Source organism: Mobula hypostoma, chromosome 2, assembly GCF_963921235.1.
Source record: "Mobula hypostoma chromosome 2, sMobHyp1.1, whole genome shotgun sequence".
Classification (NCBI taxonomy): Eukaryota; Metazoa; Chordata; class Chondrichthyes; order Myliobatiformes; family Myliobatidae; genus Mobula; species Mobula hypostoma.
The window spans coordinates 104,454,010-104,471,313 of NC_086098.1; the positions used below are offsets into that span (position 1 = coordinate 104,454,010).

The following is a 17,304-nucleotide window of genomic DNA, read 5'->3' on the forward strand; positions in this document are numbered from 1 at the left end:
AACATGTAGGTTATGACTCTATAGTAGCAATGAACATACAGACCACTATCCACAAATCTAAAAATTTGTATTTTGTTTAAACAACTGTAAATCAACTGTTTTCCCAAGCTCTTCTCATAGATCTAGTTAAAAAAAGTTTTCCTGTTTGCAAACCAAATTTTATCAAGGGAAAAATATATTAAAGTCTTGTAGGTTCACAAAAAAAAGAAAAAAATCAGCAGAAATTGTTAGGTATTGAGTAGTAAGTCTGCTCTAGTAGCATAGTGACAGGAACCTTTGTTAAACATGTTTTCAATATACACTGCTCCAAATTCTGACTTGTGCACTACTCTAACTAATATTCATAAATAATTGCGCGGATGTTTGTAGTATTCCACTTTATTGCAATTTATAAAATAAACATTCTACAATTGATCAAGGTGCAACTGTGGAACTAGATACTGAATTTCAAAAAAAATCAGGATTAGATTTTTGTTTTGAAAATACTGAAGATTTTTTACCACTGAATTAGCAATATGTGGAAACAGTCTTCCAAAAACTGAACTAACTTCAATAACTGGCAACAAAATCATTTATATGCTTCTAGTAAAAGAAAATCAATGGTTTTTGAAACTTGGTGAGCTGCAGTAACTTTGTAAGAACTAAGTAGCTCAAAGTTCCGTGGTCAGATTTCCATTTTGCTGCAGAATGACTCTTGTTCCTCTTTCCCAGTCAAGCTGTACTGCTTGCCATTTCATATTAAGGACCCATTAAAAATTTGCTCATCTGTTCACATGCTCAGATCTGCAAAGTTTAGCTTTTACTGGAATATTTTGTGCCAAGAATTTAACAGTTGTTGGTTTACAAATTACACCTTTAAATAAAATATTTATATTCATCTTGAAAACTCCAACTGTAAAATTCAGTGCAGACATTCCAATAAAGTCAACAAGCTCCTCCATCCTAGCCATAGTAACAGCTGGTCTCTGAGTGTGATACAAATGTACAAAATGATCCATCCATAGTCTAAAACTATTTCACATAACACATCTGATCTTAACTTGGTTTGATTCTTTAATTCTAAAATGAAACATGCCTCCAAACACAGTATTTCAGTTTGTCTTTTAAGTTGTAGCCCTGCAATTACTTTTAAATAAAACATCACTTTCCTCCTCTTCTCGTATTCAATAATCTCATAGCTTTAAGAAATAAAATAGCTTACCCACCCGTTTCTACAGAATCAAATGTTGTTTTGATTTGTTTGTGTGCAAATCTATAAATGAACTAGAGAAGCTTTAGACCAATCAGCGTTGCCAAGCTGCATTAGTGCTGGGAGTGTAAAGAGTCAAAGCGCCTCCCTTTCTCACTGCTGCCTTCTCACCACAGTGAGCGCTCGCGTCACTCAAGCAGCCCTGCTCCTGCACAATAATCATGACGTATCTTTATTTCCACTATAGTTTAAACTAAATATTTTTTCTGGTAATCGTAATTTTAACACAAATTTTCAAACTAATTCCCAATCACCTCTCACGTATTACTATCTGTTCTTTTTCCTTGCTAAAGCTTTGTTTTGGATGGGGCTAATCGGGTTTTCCTGGTAAAATTTTTGCGGGAGATTCAATTTTTCCTCTCTGAAAGTTTTCTCTGTGATATGAATCTCTCACCAAATTTTCGTAGGTCCTGGGATGCTCCTTGCCCTTCCAGTCAATTCTTTTCGGCAGCAGCTGGAAGAAAAAACCCTGGTTACAATCATCAAAATTCGCCCAAAATCCCTGTCTAGCATCTTTTTCTTAAAATATTAAAAGACGATCCAGTTTTAAATCAGAACCTTAAGTCCTCTGCAGAGTTAGAATGCGAGCTGAATGCAGCCTACCTGCTTCTCCTCCACTTCGCGTATCAGGACCTGAAAGAGCATATAAAGCCGTTTATTGTACAGAAAAATCGTCCTCAAAACATTACCGAATTCCAAAATGTAGATTTACTCACCTCGGTCGCCTCCTGACAGGGTCCGGATGCCAAAAATCTGGCTATTAGGAAGTACAATTCTATTGAAATAATAAGACAGTGTTCAGTCATCAGATGCCCGATGGTGGATGTAAATTTAGAAATAACCCACATAATCCTTCTTGTTTCATGTGTTTACTCACCAGATTCCAATTCATAGATTTGTTTAATATCTGCAGGCATGTTTGGGGGTGATTTTTTAGTGTTAAACGGTGAGGGAACCGATGTAATCAGCCAGTCTGTGCGTGAGTGTTTACTCTCCAGGAAGAGTCTCCTCCATTCACCCACATAGAGAGAGAGGGGCAAGCGCCTCCACCAGAGCGGTTCCTTCCGCACCAAAAACAGAGTTCCCAGCAGACAACCTTCAATATTTAACAAAAATGCAAGGAAATCCTACGCCGCTGTCCACAGCACCCCCGCCATTACTTGAAAATATCATATTTGGCACTCAGTCCCCGGTGTGCGTTGGGTGTGAAAGGATAAAAGGTTTAGGGTTTTTTTGTGGCGGCGGTGGTTGTCGATTTTTTTGTGAGCTAGTTCCGGCGGATGGATCTGACGCATGGTTTGGGTTGGGGGTGGTTGGGTGAGGTGACATTACGCTGAGTATCAGGAATGAGCGCAGCAACAATGTAGCGACGAAGGGGAAGGAAATGTAGCGAGAGAGGGACACACACTCATACGGATCCTGCGCGCCGGAGACCGGCTAGAGCGCGCATTTAGCCGCCTGCCCGGTTCACTCCAGACCCCAGCACACTAGGCGTCCCTTTCTTTCTATCTCCCTTGATAGCAGTCAATTACCACATGCAATTCGTTAAACTTTTTTTAAAAAAATAATACGCCTAAGAATTCGTTTTGGCCGTCGCAAACCGAAAGTTGCCCTGAAGACTCTGGAGAGGGGGAAGAAAAATAATATTTTTTTTGGAAATTACAAGAATTCATGATCTCGCCACCAAATATTCCTTCGGTTCGAGCAGGCCTTCAGAACTGCTTGGTGCTGGTAACTGAAGCGACCGTTTATACAGTGAAATCAAGGTTTATGGGTGGATGGCGTAAATGTTATTTCCATTGTTGCAAGTGGATCAAAATTGCTAATTGTGCCTTAATTTTCTTTTTATATTTATGGGCGATTTTGAAATAATCACGTGCAAAGACTTGGGTTTTTAAATTTTTTTGTGAGGGCTTGTGGAAAACTGGTTGTGAATCTGTGTCTTGTTCCGTATAAAAGTGTGTGGAATTTCAAGATAGATTTCTTCTAAGTTATTAAATCATGATTAGTTTATTTAAGCTTTAATTTTGTGTTGTAATATTGTAATTAAAGTACTGTTAGGCTGGTCTGTGGTTCTTTGTTGTATAGTGATAAGCATATCTTTTACATGTGCATGTATAATTTGGGTAAGAAAATCGCATTAAAATTAATAGAACTATAAATATCTGTATATTTATGGTGTAGTAGTTGAATAAATGACAGCGATTTGCCTAACTTCGTGAGGTATATAAATTTTGAAGAAAACTGCCTTTTTTAGTGTTGCACTTTCTGACCATTGCTGGGTCAGTAACTTTTTTAGAGGACAGATTAACCAACTAAATGGATATATTGAACTACCATAAACATTGCATGCTATTATGGTTAAGTATTCGTTCGTTTTTATAGCTGTTGCCCCTGCAAACAGTAATGTTAAATATTCCAGTCAATATTTGCATGTTTTCCCTCTTAAAATATTCGCCATTTTTTTTGTAGTGTACTTTCACATTGTTGCTACAATAAACAATCTTGGCAGAGTGGTTAGCTTGTAATACCACTGGAAGTAAAAAATGTAGAGCATTATTAGCATTGAATTACAGAAGTTCAGTCCACTGCAATCAGTTAGTTGCAAGGTCCTAATTAAAAAGTTATCGTTTTCCACAATAGAAGACTGTCATGCTCAAAGTAAATTACACACATCCTCATTATGCTGTTGTTTGTTCTCTGTTAAAGGACAAATTGGTACGAAAAATTAACACAGTGCAATATTGTATTAAATTGTGGCATGCACGAATAGTCAATCTGGGGGGAAAATCTATTGATCTTTTTGTTTGAAATCTTGGTTTACATTTGGGGAAGATAATATTTAATGGTAACAGTATATTTTATTATTATGCCTGACAATGTTTGAGATTTTTTCTGCTATTAAAACATTAATTTATGCAATTCATGCATGTTTTGTGTTAAATTTATGTTGTTATGTTAAACTTACTGAAGTTTCATTATTTCTAATCTGTTCTCAGAAACCAAAATTCATTTTATTGGTGCCAGGGATATTTTGCCATGGCCATGTCTAATATGGGTTCATATCTGTAGTAGTGCATAGATTGTGAATTTGTATTCAAACATGACCCTATGTAAAGCGAAGCTCAGGATTGCTTTCCTGAAACTCAAGAACTAATGGGGAGCAATGTTCCTCTGCTTGTTTATGAATTCTGATTAGAGGCTTGTAAAATTAGTTTAGTCTTTCTAGGCAAGCATAATTTAATTTGGGTTATACTAGGTCTTGTTATTTTTAACATGACATTCATGTCAGCATTGTTACTTTTCTTTAGTCATAAGAGGAAGGAAAAAAAATCAGGGCCATGCCCTTTCAGATGACAGCCCATGTCAACTCCTAACTTGCAAAACGAAAGCTCTAAGTAGCTAGCCTTAAAGTGGCATTCTCTCCCCCCCCCCACCAAAATCAAGGCAAGAATGTTGCAACATTAGCTGAAGTTTGAGCTCCTGATTGTAAGATGAGGTGAGTTATTATCAATGTAACATGCAGTCATGATGTGGATCAAATTTTCATCAGATAATATTGCAGTGTAGTTACCTGTAGCCTCTGATACCCTATATAAGTGTTCGTGATGCAAGATATTTTAAAGTTAGGCTTAATTGTTTATTTGATTGGCTTTCAGCAGTGTTTCTAAAAAAAATACTTTTAGAAGTGGGGACATTGGTAAGTGGTTACACAGTTTACTCATCCTTACCCATAGAAGCTATTCGATTGCTATTGTTACATTATTGTCTTGGCTGAAGTAACCAGGTCCAACCTTAAGTAAGATGTCAGAAGCACAGATTCTGCCTACAGTTTTCTATTCCTAGCCCAATGGGAGGATTCAAAATACATTGACATGTTACATGAACAGTTCTACCCTTGTGTTGCAGCACATTCCTTTGAGCCTGCTGAATCCTGTTTGCTTGGCTTTGCACTCATACTGATGAAGTGGCAAATAGAATAGTCTCTTCCGTTTTGGTTCTGATATTCTCTATATGATGTAGTTCTAGTACAGAAACCAGTGGCAGCATTCAGACTGCCCAGTAATTTGAGAAAGCTGCAAGCAACAGCCGTGTGAGAGGGAAAATTTAAAAATAAACTTTTCTGTTGGATTACGTACTGAAAAGTTGTTTTTGCCATACAGTGACCTTCTGCACTTGAAGGAGAACACAGTTTATGTAGTAATGATCACTGGAGCTTGGAGATCATCTTTTAATGTCACCATTAATGAGTGTTGTTGAAGTATATATGAAGTGGTAAGGGGTCGATTAGTTAATGCAGAGTAATGTGTACTTAGATCTCATTTAATTCAATCATTCAGGTTTATTTTGCTTTGAGCACTTATGTAAAAATATTAAAGATTTTCTATGTATCAAGATTTAATAATGAAAGTAGTAAAACTTGTGAATAAATTATGGGAGGGAGGGTGAGCATATGTTTTTTTCTGACAAGTGAAAATTTATTTTGCATAATTCAGATTTGAAATAGTGTTTTATGAACAGTCCTTAAAAGCTGATAGCAGAAAGATGTCAGATTATGGAAACGGTAGCAAGTGCTAAATATCTATGATCTTGTTTTGCCTTTCAAGGTGACCACATTGTTATAGATCATTCAGAACAGTAAAGGAGAAATGTTTCTGTACTGTTAATTGTTAATTTGCTATCAAATGTACCCAGAGATACATGTTGATTTAGAATTTTGACCTTTATGCAGTGTAGCCATAACAAAATCCAGCATAAATACAATACAGGGAAAATCATTGTCTTGAGCAAGCCCATAGGGACAAAGGTAAGTTGTTTTCATTCCAGTTCTGTGGTGCTGAGGTAACTGAGTCAGAAGAATCCAAATCAGTTTCATTATCAATGAATTATGTCGTGAGATTAGTTTTGCAGCAGCAGTACAGTGCAAGATGTGAAAATTGCTAAAATGTAACAAATAAATGGTGCAAAAGACACATAATAAAGTGGTGTTAATGGACCATTCAGAAATCGGAGAGCGAGAAATTTGCATTAAAATGTCCCACCACCTCAATGATAGTAAAATGAAGAGGGTCTGTCCAGGATGGTGAGGATCTTTAATGATGTATGCTGCTGCCTTTGTGCACTGCCTCCTGAATGTGTTCTTGGTGGTGGGGAAGGTTGAGCCCAGGATGGAACAGGCAGAATCTGCAATTCTGTGCATTGAAAGCTGCATTCCTATGTACTGTCTGTGATGCAAACTGTCCACAAACTTGCCACAAATTCTACAGAAGGTTCCTGATGGGATAAGTGTTAATAAGTTAGGCGCTCTCAGTGGGCTCCTGTATACTCTTGGCAAGGGTATTTGAGATTCTTAGTGCTAGCCCAATTCCTCTCCCATGTTGCCTGCCCATATACCAGGCATTCTTTCAAGTCTTTGGTAAATGTTACACATTTTCATGAAGGTTTGAGAACATTCTAGAATCACTTTTTTGATTCACCACTTGGTATGATGGAGTTTGGAAAAGAGTGCTTGTTTCAGAACAATGGTATCTACGTCAATGATATTGCAGGCTCCACAGAGCCAGCTGGGTGTAATTTGAAGTCTCAAAGCTTGGAATGTAAAAATTGTCGGATGCTGAATAAACATCATTCATTGGTGCATTGATCTTCGATGTACAACCATCACTGATAAGATCTGATTGAACTCATTACACTGCATTAATCATGATTGCTTAGTTGTTGATTCCTCCTTTGATTTTGGTCTCCAGCAGCAGTTTCTTCAAGGAAGTGGGCAAGAGGCAAATAGGAAAATTACCATTTCTGATTGCTGCAAGACTTGGCTATTTGCTCATCAGGGTGATACGTAAATTGATTTTGTGATACGAAAGACAAGCAAAATAACTTAGCTATGATGACACTCCCATCTTCTGGAAGACAATGAAGGATAAGCGGGAATTGCTGACCTGTCTCAACTGTGGGTATGCCTTTTTGAAAAAAATTAAATGCTTCAAGCATTTGCAATGAGAAAAGTTTCACAAGTTGCATTTCCTGATGTGAGCTACTTTATTGACAGACTATCTACTGTTTGTGTTTAGAGAAGACAGTCAAACCTTGATATTACTATTAGCGTAATGTCCCGCGTAGCAGCAGTGCTCCAGCTATGCTCTGAAGAAATTAATAGTCAAAGCATTCAGGAAACCTTTAATATTGGCATTCTGTGCTAATTTAAAACAACATTCTGAACCATGATGCACATTTGCCAAATAAGTATCCCCCAGCCTTTTGTACTTCAAGAACCCCCGGTCAACAGATTGGTTAGTTAGCAGTTAGGCACAGATGTAGAAATCTTAAGCTGGCCACTTTGTGAACAGAGTAGCCCCCAAACACTACCAGTCTGAAAATCTGTTGTAGGAGCTTCATGCTCCATACACTAGCCTATTTTTATTACAGTAATGTCTGTGATTGAGTTGCAATATAATGCCAACCTTATGAAATGTATTTCTTTGTTGGGAAAGCAGTAGGATAGTTTCTTTGGAAACAAGAACAATCAAGCCTTAATGTACCAGAGCCTAACTGATTTTTGCCCTCCTAAAGTATGAATTAGACTGCTGTAGTTTAGCAAGAAGTAACAGCATTTTCCTTTTAAAAGGCATTTATGGATAAGTACCTTATTTCTCTTAGCACCAGGAAAATTGCATAAATATTTTAAGTTTTCAAACCACAAGCAGCAGTCGTGCTGTCGGGGATGTCCAACAGATCTCCATTAGGTCTGAAGAAAATAGAGAAACTTTGTTGGCAAATTTCTTAGAAGTGAATAAGCAAATACAATGTTAATGGTTCAGTTACCCAAAATTTAAATGGTAAATGTTCAGATAAAGAAAGGGGGCACCAAGTTGCTAAATTCCTCCTTGAAGATTCATTTAGTTAGTGTATCGCAGCCAAGGAGGGATTGCAGGGAAATAATTTCTAGACTTGGTTTAAGAGGCTAAAGCCAAAAAAAAATGAATGATATGTCCCGATGAAGGGTCTCAGCCTAAAGTATTGCCTCTTTATTCCTTTCCATAGACGATTCCGACCTGCTGAGTTCCTCCAGCATTTTGTGTGTGTTACTTTGAATTTACAGCATCTGCAGAATCTTCTGTTTATTGGTTGCATAGCCATTTTTTAAAATTTAGTGTTCAAAATGCACATAAATTTATCACAGTTTTGAACAGGGGCAAAGAAAGGAGTCGTGTCTTAATTTGGGATGTTGTTCAATTTAACTAGACAAAGTGATCTGGTAAAAGCGGTTTGGAAACAACTCCTTGAAGGAAAACCTGACAATGAATAATGGGAGGCTTTGAAGAAAGAGCTTTGAGGGTTCAGAGTGAACATATTTCTGCACAGAAAGAAATCTTATGTGAGTAAGGATATATTCTGGAGAAATCAAATTAAAATAGATACAGTATTAAGAAAGCTGAGGAAAGATATTAACAAAATAGTTGGTATTTGAAGAAAATACAAAGATATTTTGTATGTACATAAAAAGCAAGAGAATAACTAAGGGAAAAGGAGCACCTATAAAGGACCAAAAAAGTAATCATGGGAGAATGTAAATGATATTCGTAATAAATAGTTTGTAACTGTACTCTTAAGGAGATGCTGCCAGTGTTGCATTACAGCAGGATATGAAATATTGGATGGCATAAGCTTTGTAGTGGAGAAAGCATGAAGGGGCCCGGCATGAAAGTGAAGAATAGTTAGCCCTGGATGAAATTCATCCCAAACTCTTCAAAGAAGCAAGCAAGTGAGGACACGGCAGAGATTTTCAGTACAATTGGCAGAGGACTGTTGTTTAAGAAGGAAGGATAAGATAATGTGAATATTTGCTAGCCTTGCTAACTCCAGTAGCTATATCTTTTAAACCAATCTTAAAGGGCAGTATGAAGCTATATTTAGAAAGGAAGAGATTAATCAGGAATAGTCAATGTGGGTTTTTACGAGAAATCCCCTCTGACAAGCCAAAAATAATTTTTTGGGGGGAGGCAACAAGCAGGGTTAATGGGGATAGAGTATATGATGTAGTCAAAATGGGCTTTTCACAGGAGCCCACATGACAAGCTTGTCAAAACGTAAAAGACCACGGTATCCAGTGGAGAGGAGCAAAAGCGATGTGACACCAGCTCAGTCAGAGGCAGTAAAAGGTAATGGTTAATAAGCTCTTCGTGACTAGAAAGCATCAATGAGTGAGGTTCTATACTCAATACAGTACCTTGCTGTTCACAATATATTAACTGAATCGGGCTGAAATTCAGAGGGGTAATTTTTTTTAAAAAACTGCAGTGATAGAAAAACTGGCTTTGTGGCTAACAGTGATGAGCAAACCCTTTGAGAAGGAAAAGATGGCTTGGTAATTGGGCAAAAAAATGGCAAATGGAAATTAATCTCAAAAAGTGCAAGATAATGCACAGTACATGAAACAGTATTGAGTTTTGTGAAAAAAGAAGGGTTCTTAGAATAGTTCTCCAATGATTTGTACAAGTAACAGGACAGATTTATTATCACTGCCTTGTATATCATGAAATTTGTTCTATAGCAGCAATACGGTGCAAAGATGAAATTACTATAAATAAATTGCAAAATAAATTGTGCAAAATTGCAATCATGAAGTAACTTCCCAAACACAAAAAAATCTGCAGATGCTGGAGATCCAAACCAATGCACACAAAATGCTGGAGGAACTCAGATGGCCAGGCAGCATCTATGGAAAATGAGTAAAGAGTCGACATTTCGGGCCGAGACCTTTCATTGGGACTGGAAAAGAAGAGAAGTTGGAAGTAACAGTCATAGAAAAACTACAGCAAAATACAGGCCCATTGGCTCACAATGCTTTAATACTTTAGAAATTACCTACCCATAGCCCTCTATTTTTCTAAGCTCTATGAACCCTATCCAGGAATCTCTTTTAAGACCCTATTGTATCTGCCTCCACCACAGTCGCCAGCAGCCCATTTCACGCACTCACCACTCTCTACGTAAAAAAAAAAACTTACCCCTGACATCCCCTCTGTACCTACTTCCAAGCACCTTAAAACTGTGCCCTCTCATGCTAGCCATTTCAGCCCTGGGAAAAAGCCTCTGACTATTCACACAATCAATGCCTCACATCATCTTATACACCTCTATCAGGTCACCTCTCATCCTCTGTGGCTCCAACGAGAAAAGGCCAAGTTTACTCAACCTATTCTCGTAAGGCATGCTCCCCAATCCAGGCAATATCCTTGTAAATCTCCTCTGCACCTGTCTAATGTTTCCACATCCTTCTTGCAGTGAGGTGACCAGAACTGAACACAGTACTCCAAATAGGGTCTGACCAGGGTCCTACATAGCTGTAACATTACCTCGGCTCTTGAACTCAATCCCACGGTTGATGAAGGCCAATGTGCCGTATGCTTTCTCAACCATGCAGTCAACCTGCACGGCAGATTTAAGTGTCCTATGGACATGGACTACAAGATCCCTCTGATCATCCACAGTCTTATCATTAATACTATATTCTGCTATCATATTTGACCTACCAAAATAAACCACCTCACACTTATCTGGTATTCATCAGGTATATTATGCTGGAATTGTCACTGCAACATCTAGACCACAGTTTGGGTGCTGTATGCAGATCTAGTCACCACCTTCAAGGAATAATGTGACAGAACTGAAGATTTCAGTGGAAATTTCCAGTTATATTGCCTGGATTAAAATAATGGCTGTAAGGAAATACTCCATGGTGTGGAGCTAATCTTCAAAAATAATGGGAAACTGATCAACCTGTGGTAACTAGAATAAAAAAACAGGGTCATCCCATTCCCATGTGCAGAAGAGCTGCATTTGGGCATGCTCCAAGCCAGAATTAATTCATTCTCTAAAGCTTGTAAGATTGTAGGCCTTGCATTCAACATCTGCATGAAACTCCTTTCAAGTGACCAACAACTTCCTAGCAAAGGCAGTCATCTGTGATGAAATTCATTATTATCTTCAATGGACTAGTATTATCTTCAATGGATCAATGAAAGAAAAGTTACTGAAGATCATGACCTCAGACCTGAACAAAACCTATATTCCTGTATGCTTTGAACATAGATTTGGACTATACTCCAGTACACTGAGGCATCCTAAAGCTGTCTCTGCAAATTTCCAAATTGTCAGCAAAGGTTATGCAAGTTACTATGTCCTCGTGAAGATCAGCTTCCTAGTTCCACTCAGCCCATCATGTTTAAATCCCAATACCAAAGCTCCAGACTGGGTAATCTATTTCAAGCTCTAACATGGGGAGAGATTTTAGAGGAAAAAGAGGATTTACTCAAAACCTGTTTGGAGAAACAACATTCCCACTGAGTTCTGAGATTCTTTCATTTATGACTCAAATGAAGAAACCACATTGGGGATGGTTTTAAAAGTCTCAAGTCTTTGAATTGGGAATACACAGAAGTTCTCTGTCAGCTGTGGAAGGAGAATTCAACTGTACAAATTGTCCATCTACAGTACTAAGAGATCATCAATACCTATGCTCTGTGTGGCCTCCTCTTTACTTTGAAAAACATGTTGGGAAATACATCTTTGCAAAATTGCCACTTTGATGGAGCAATCCATTGATGTAATCACAAACAGGGCACATAAGTGTCTACTTCATTAGAAGTTTGAGGATATTTTATATCTCACCAAAGACTAGCAAATTTCTATGGATGCACAGTTCTGATCAGAAAGCCACAGTGCCTAAGCCTCTGTACCACCCTTTGCAACTGGATCCTCAACTTCCTAACTGGAAGACCACAATCTGCAGATTGGAGATAACATCACCACCTTGCTTACAATCAACACTGGTGCACCACAGGGGTGTGTGCTTAGCCCACTGCTCTACTCCCTCTGCAACCAATACTGTGTGGCTAGGCACAACTCAAATGCCATCTGTAAATTTGCAACTGTTGGAAGAATTTAAGATGGTGATGAAAGGTCATAACAAGAGTGTGATATACAAACTAGTCACAGCAGCACCCTTGCACTCAACGTTAGCAAGACCAAACAATTGATTGTGTGGACTTCAGAAATGGTAAGATGAGAGAACATAAACCAGTCCTCATAGAGGGATAAGAAGTGGAGAGAGTGAGTAATTTCAAGTTTCTGGGTGTCAATACCTCTGAGGACCTAACCTGGATGCAACATATTGATGCAGCTATTTAAAAAAAGCAATACAGCAGTTGTATTTCATTCGGACCATGAGGAGATTTGCTTCGTCAACTAAAACACTAAAACTTCTACAAATGTACCATGGAGAACATTCCGACTGGCTGCACCCCCCTCTGATATGGGGGGGGGGAGTGAGGCTACTGGACAAGATAGTAGGTTGAGGAAATTTGTAAAATTAGTCAGCTCCATCATGGGTACTAGCCTTCGTAGTATCCAGGATATCTTCAAGGAGCAGTGCTTTAGGAAGGTGGTGTCCATCATTAAGGACCCCCACCACCCAGGACATACCCTCTTCTCATTGTTACTGTCAGGATGGAGATACAAAAGCCTGAAGGCACACAGTCAGTCTTCCCCTCTGCCATCGATTTCTAAATCAACATTGAACCCATGAGCACTACCTTACTACTTTTTTTATTTGTATTTTTTGCACTACTTATTTTAACTATTTAATAGACACATATATACTTAATGTAATTCAGTTTTTTCTCTATTTATTTATCATGTATTTCATTGTACTGCTGCCATAAAGCTAAGGAATTTCACAACATTTGACATGATTCTGATTCTGGAGACCATTCTAACTGGTTGCATTGCGGCCTGGTGTGGAGGCTCCATCGCACAGGATCCTGAGAGGCTGCAAAAGGTTGCAGTTCAGCTTGTACCATGAGCACAGCCTTCCCCACCTTTGAGAAAATCTTCAAGACGTGGTTCCTCAAGAAAGTTATATCCATCCTTAAAGACCCTCACCAATCAGGACATGCCTTGTTACTACAGTTAGGGAGGAGGTATCAGAGACTGAAGGCACAATTCAATGATTCAGGAACATTATCAGGTTTCTAAGCGGTTCATAAACCAATGAAATTACCTCATAATTCCCTTTTTTTTGCACTATATCTTTATTTTGTAATTTGTAGTAATTGTCTTTGCTCTGTGCTGCTGCCTCAAAATGCCAAATTTCACTTCATGAAAGACAGTGATTAAGTCTGATTCTAAGATGGTAACACCATATTACTGACTTTCTCTAATGCCTTGACATAAAATATTTGAAAAAAAAAATCCAAGATATTCATGAGAATGGAAGAAAACTACTCTCACGACCAGATTATGTAACAGTTTCTTCCCCCAAGTCATCAGACTCCTCAATACCCAGAGCCTGGACTGACACCAACCTACTGCCCTCTACTGTGCATATTGTCTTGTTCATTATTTATTGTAATGCCTGCACTGTTTTGTGCACTTTATGCAGTCCTGGGTAGGTCTGTAGTCTAGTGTAGTTTCGCGTTGTTTTTTTACGTATTTCAGTGTAGTTTTTGTATTGTTCGTGTAGCATCAAGGTCCTGAAAAACGTTGTCTTGTTTTTACTGTGTACTGTACCAGTTATGGTCGAGATGACAATAAAAGTGACTTGACATGACTTAACTTGAATAGAATCTGTAATTAAGTTATTTTCAAGTGTTTTTGTATTCTGTTACAGCATCATATTTTTCTCAAAATAAGTGTTTTTAACCAGCTGATTCTTCTCGACTATACTGTAAGTGCCTTAAGAAGATCCCTTTTCACCATACACAGAGGTGATCCCCTTTAGTTGTGTTGGCAAGGCTAACTGGAAGGTATTTGATTCTTTGGATTCTATCCTTACAGAAAATACTGTGAATGTTGTAATCATTGCATGTCTTTAATCCCCTAACATCTGTTTGTCTAATGATTTACTAAAAAAAACCCTAACCTCACTTTGGCTTTTATCAGCTGCCATACATCCAGTGCATACATCTCTCGAGTTACCGTGCACTTTTTTAAATGCAGCTTATGCACAACTGTCTTTTACATGAAGCACAGAGTTTGCAATGGACTAAGTTGCAATAAAACTTTGAAAATGAAAAGCAGATGTCAGTTTGTGCAGGTTTAAAGAACGTGTATGATGATTTTGTTTGCACGTTTGATACATACAGTATCTACCACTGACACTTCGTACCGGCCTATATTCAGGTTCAATGTACCAATGCTCCAGCCAACAAGATGATACAGTCATAGAACGTTACAGTACAGAAACAAAAGCTACTGCCCATCTGCTGCATGTGGAACTATATCTGCCTAGTCCCATTGATCTGCACCCAGACCAAAGCCCTTCATGCTCCTCCCATCCATGTGCCTTTCCAAATTTTCTTAAATGTTGAATTTAAACCCACATCCACCATTTCCACTGACGGCTCGTTCTACGCTCTACCCTGTGAGTGAAAAAATTCCTCCTCATGTTTCCTTAAACATTTCACTTTTCACCCTTAACCCATAACCTCTAGTTCTAGTATCTCCCAACCTCACCAAACAAAAGCCTGCTTTCATTTACACTACCTATATCCCTCATAATGTTGTATACATCTATCAAATCTTCGCTCATTCTTCTATGCTTTTGGAAATGAAGTCCTAACCTATTCAACCTTTCCCTATAACTCACGTCCTCAAGTCCTGGCAACATCCTTGTAAATTTTCTCTGCACTCTTTCAATCTTATTGACATCTTTCCTACAGGCAGGTGACCAAAACTGCAGGCAATATTCCAAATTGGGCCTCACCAACGTCTTGTGCAATTTAAATATAACATCCCAGCTTCTATACTCAATACTTTGATGGAGGAAAGGCTAATGTGCCAAAAGCTTTCTTTATAATCCTATCTATCTGTGAGGCCACATTCAAGAAATTATGGATCTGGATTCGCAGGTCCCTCTGTTCTACCGCTCTCCACAGTGCCCAACTACTGACCGTGCAAGTCTTACCCAGGTTTGTCCTCCCAAAGTGCAACACCTCTCAATTATCTTCATTAAGTTCAGCCCAGTTTTCCAGCAGGTTCAGATCCCACTGCAAGCTCTGATAGTCTTCATCACTGTCCCCTACACCCTCAATCTTGGTGTCATCTGCAAATTTGCTGATCCAGTTAACCACATTAACATCCAGATTATTGATATAGATGACAAACAACACTGGACCAGCAACGATCCCTGTGGCACACCAATAGTCATAGACCTTCAGTCAGAAAGGGACCCATCTACTACCACTTTCTAGCTTCTCCTGCGTTTACTACCTCATTTTGAATGCCAAGAGACTGAACCTTCTTGAGAGATCTTGTCAAAAGCCTTTCTAAATTCCATTTAAACAACATCCATTGCCTTATTTTCATGAACTTTCTTGGTAATTTTCTCAATAAGCTCAATCAAATTGGTTAGTCATGACCTAGGATGCACAAAGCCATGTTGACTATCTCCAGTCAATCTTTGTCTATCCAAATACTTGTATATCAGTTCCCTTAGAATACCTTCCAATAACTTGGCCACTACTGATGTTGGTTCACAGGCCTATAATGTCATGGTTTATTTTCAGAGACTTTCTTGAACAGTGGGAACAACATTAGTTATCATCCAATCCTCCAGAATGTCACCTGTGGTCTAGGACATTTTAAATGTCTTTGCTAGGGCTCTTGCAATTTCTGCACTGGTTTTCCTCAGGGTCTGAGGGAACACCTTGTCAGGCCCTGGGGGTTTATCCGCCATAACTTTTCTCAAAACAGCAAACACCTCTTCCTCTATAATCTGTATATGGCCCATGATCTCCCTGCAGCTTTGTATCACTTCTATAAACTCTGTGTCCATCTCCAGACTACATACAAATGAGGAAAAAATTAATTTAAGATCTCATTCAGCTCCATGTATAGATAACCACTCTGATCCAAAATGTTTTAAATTTACCTTTTTGTGGACCTCTGTACTACACAGGACATGGAGAACTAATATGTTCAACTGATAAGCCCCTCACCACTAGTCCTCCCTCTTTCATGATTAGGCTTTGCCATTAGCTGGACAATCATTTGGTTTCTCCATAGTGTAAAAGTCCAGGTAAAGAAATGTATTTGTTTAAATCAAATCACAACCTGTAGATAGCTTCTATACTATATAAGTTGCATCAAAATTCAACATTTTCAGCTGGCTTCAGGCAATAGGGGAGTCCAGCACTTTAAACATTTTCCAATATTCTGTTAGGTTACAGATGATCAGCGCTGTAAACTATCCCTATATTTGTCATGGTCATGTGGCATATAAACACTCTCTTTGGCCCAGTCCTTCTTGTCAATTCTATTGTTCAACAAAAAGGGGGTCAGTTTTGGAAACTTACATTGTCTTAGTTTCTTTTTTCAGTAAAAAAAAATTGAGATATCCAATTCTTCATGCAAAAATAGTACTTCTTGGTAACATTTGTAAATAGCAAAGTTCTAATATCAAGAATGTTTTGAATAGAATCATAGAAAATGTGTTCCATCATAGACACTGCAACCCTTCCCAGCACTGAGGACATCTTCAAGACATGGTGCCCCAAGAAGGAAGCATCAATCATCACAGTCCCTCTCCATCTGGGGCATGTCCTCTTCATCAGCGAGAAGGTGCAAGAGCCTGAAGACCCACACACAACATTTTAAGAATAGTTTCTGCCCGTACACTGTCAAATTTCTGAATGGTCCATGAACGTCATTTGTCTTTTGCACTTTATTTACTTTGTAATTTGTAGTAATTTTTATGTATTGCTCTGTACTGTTTTCACAAAACAATAAATTTCACTACACATCAATGAAAACAAACATAAAGGTGTCTTTTGATCCATCATGCAGGAAAGAAATGGAAATGGATCATGAACAGGCAGAAGGAATTAGTTTAAATTAGCATCATGCTTGGCATAGATGTTGAAGGATGAAGGGCCTGTTCCTGTGCTGTACTGTTCTATCAAGTCAGCAAAGAAATATTTGCCCCAACCTCACCTTCCAGCATGAGTTCTGTAGCCTTATAGATCATGGCATATACAATTTTAGGGTTTCTG

At 38.4% G+C, this 17,304-nt stretch overlaps 1 protein-coding gene and 1 long non-coding RNA gene across 4 annotated transcripts in view; one reads left to right on the plus strand and one right to left on the minus strand.

Annotated features, from left to right (window-relative positions):
• Window positions 1–2,476, minus strand: part of phip (pleckstrin homology domain interacting protein) — a 198,864-nt gene extending 196,388 nt beyond the window's left edge. For all 3 annotated transcript variants that reach the window (XM_063040327.1, XM_063040329.1, XM_063040326.1), the window contains exons 1-4: window positions 2,127–2,476; window positions 1,966–2,024; window positions 1,853–1,882; window positions 1,644–1,703 (exon numbers count right to left, since the gene is read on the minus strand). In XM_063040327.1, coding sequence (XP_062896397.1) covers window positions 1,644–1,703; window positions 1,853–1,882; window positions 1,966–2,024; window positions 2,127–2,166 — 189 coding nt within the window. In that variant the 5' untranslated portion in view covers window positions 2,167–2,476. The remainder of the gene's footprint in view (window positions 1–1,643; window positions 1,704–1,852; window positions 1,883–1,965; window positions 2,025–2,126) is intronic.
• Window positions 2,477–2,566: 90 nt separating this feature from the next.
• Window positions 2,567–17,041, plus strand: LOC134359092 (uncharacterized). The gene is made up of 3 exons (XR_010021035.1): window positions 2,567–2,980; window positions 13,923–14,058; window positions 16,758–17,041. It is a non-coding gene; the product is annotated as an uncharacterized LOC134359092 (long non-coding RNA).
• The last annotated feature ends 263 nt before the right edge of the window (window positions 17,042–17,304 follow it).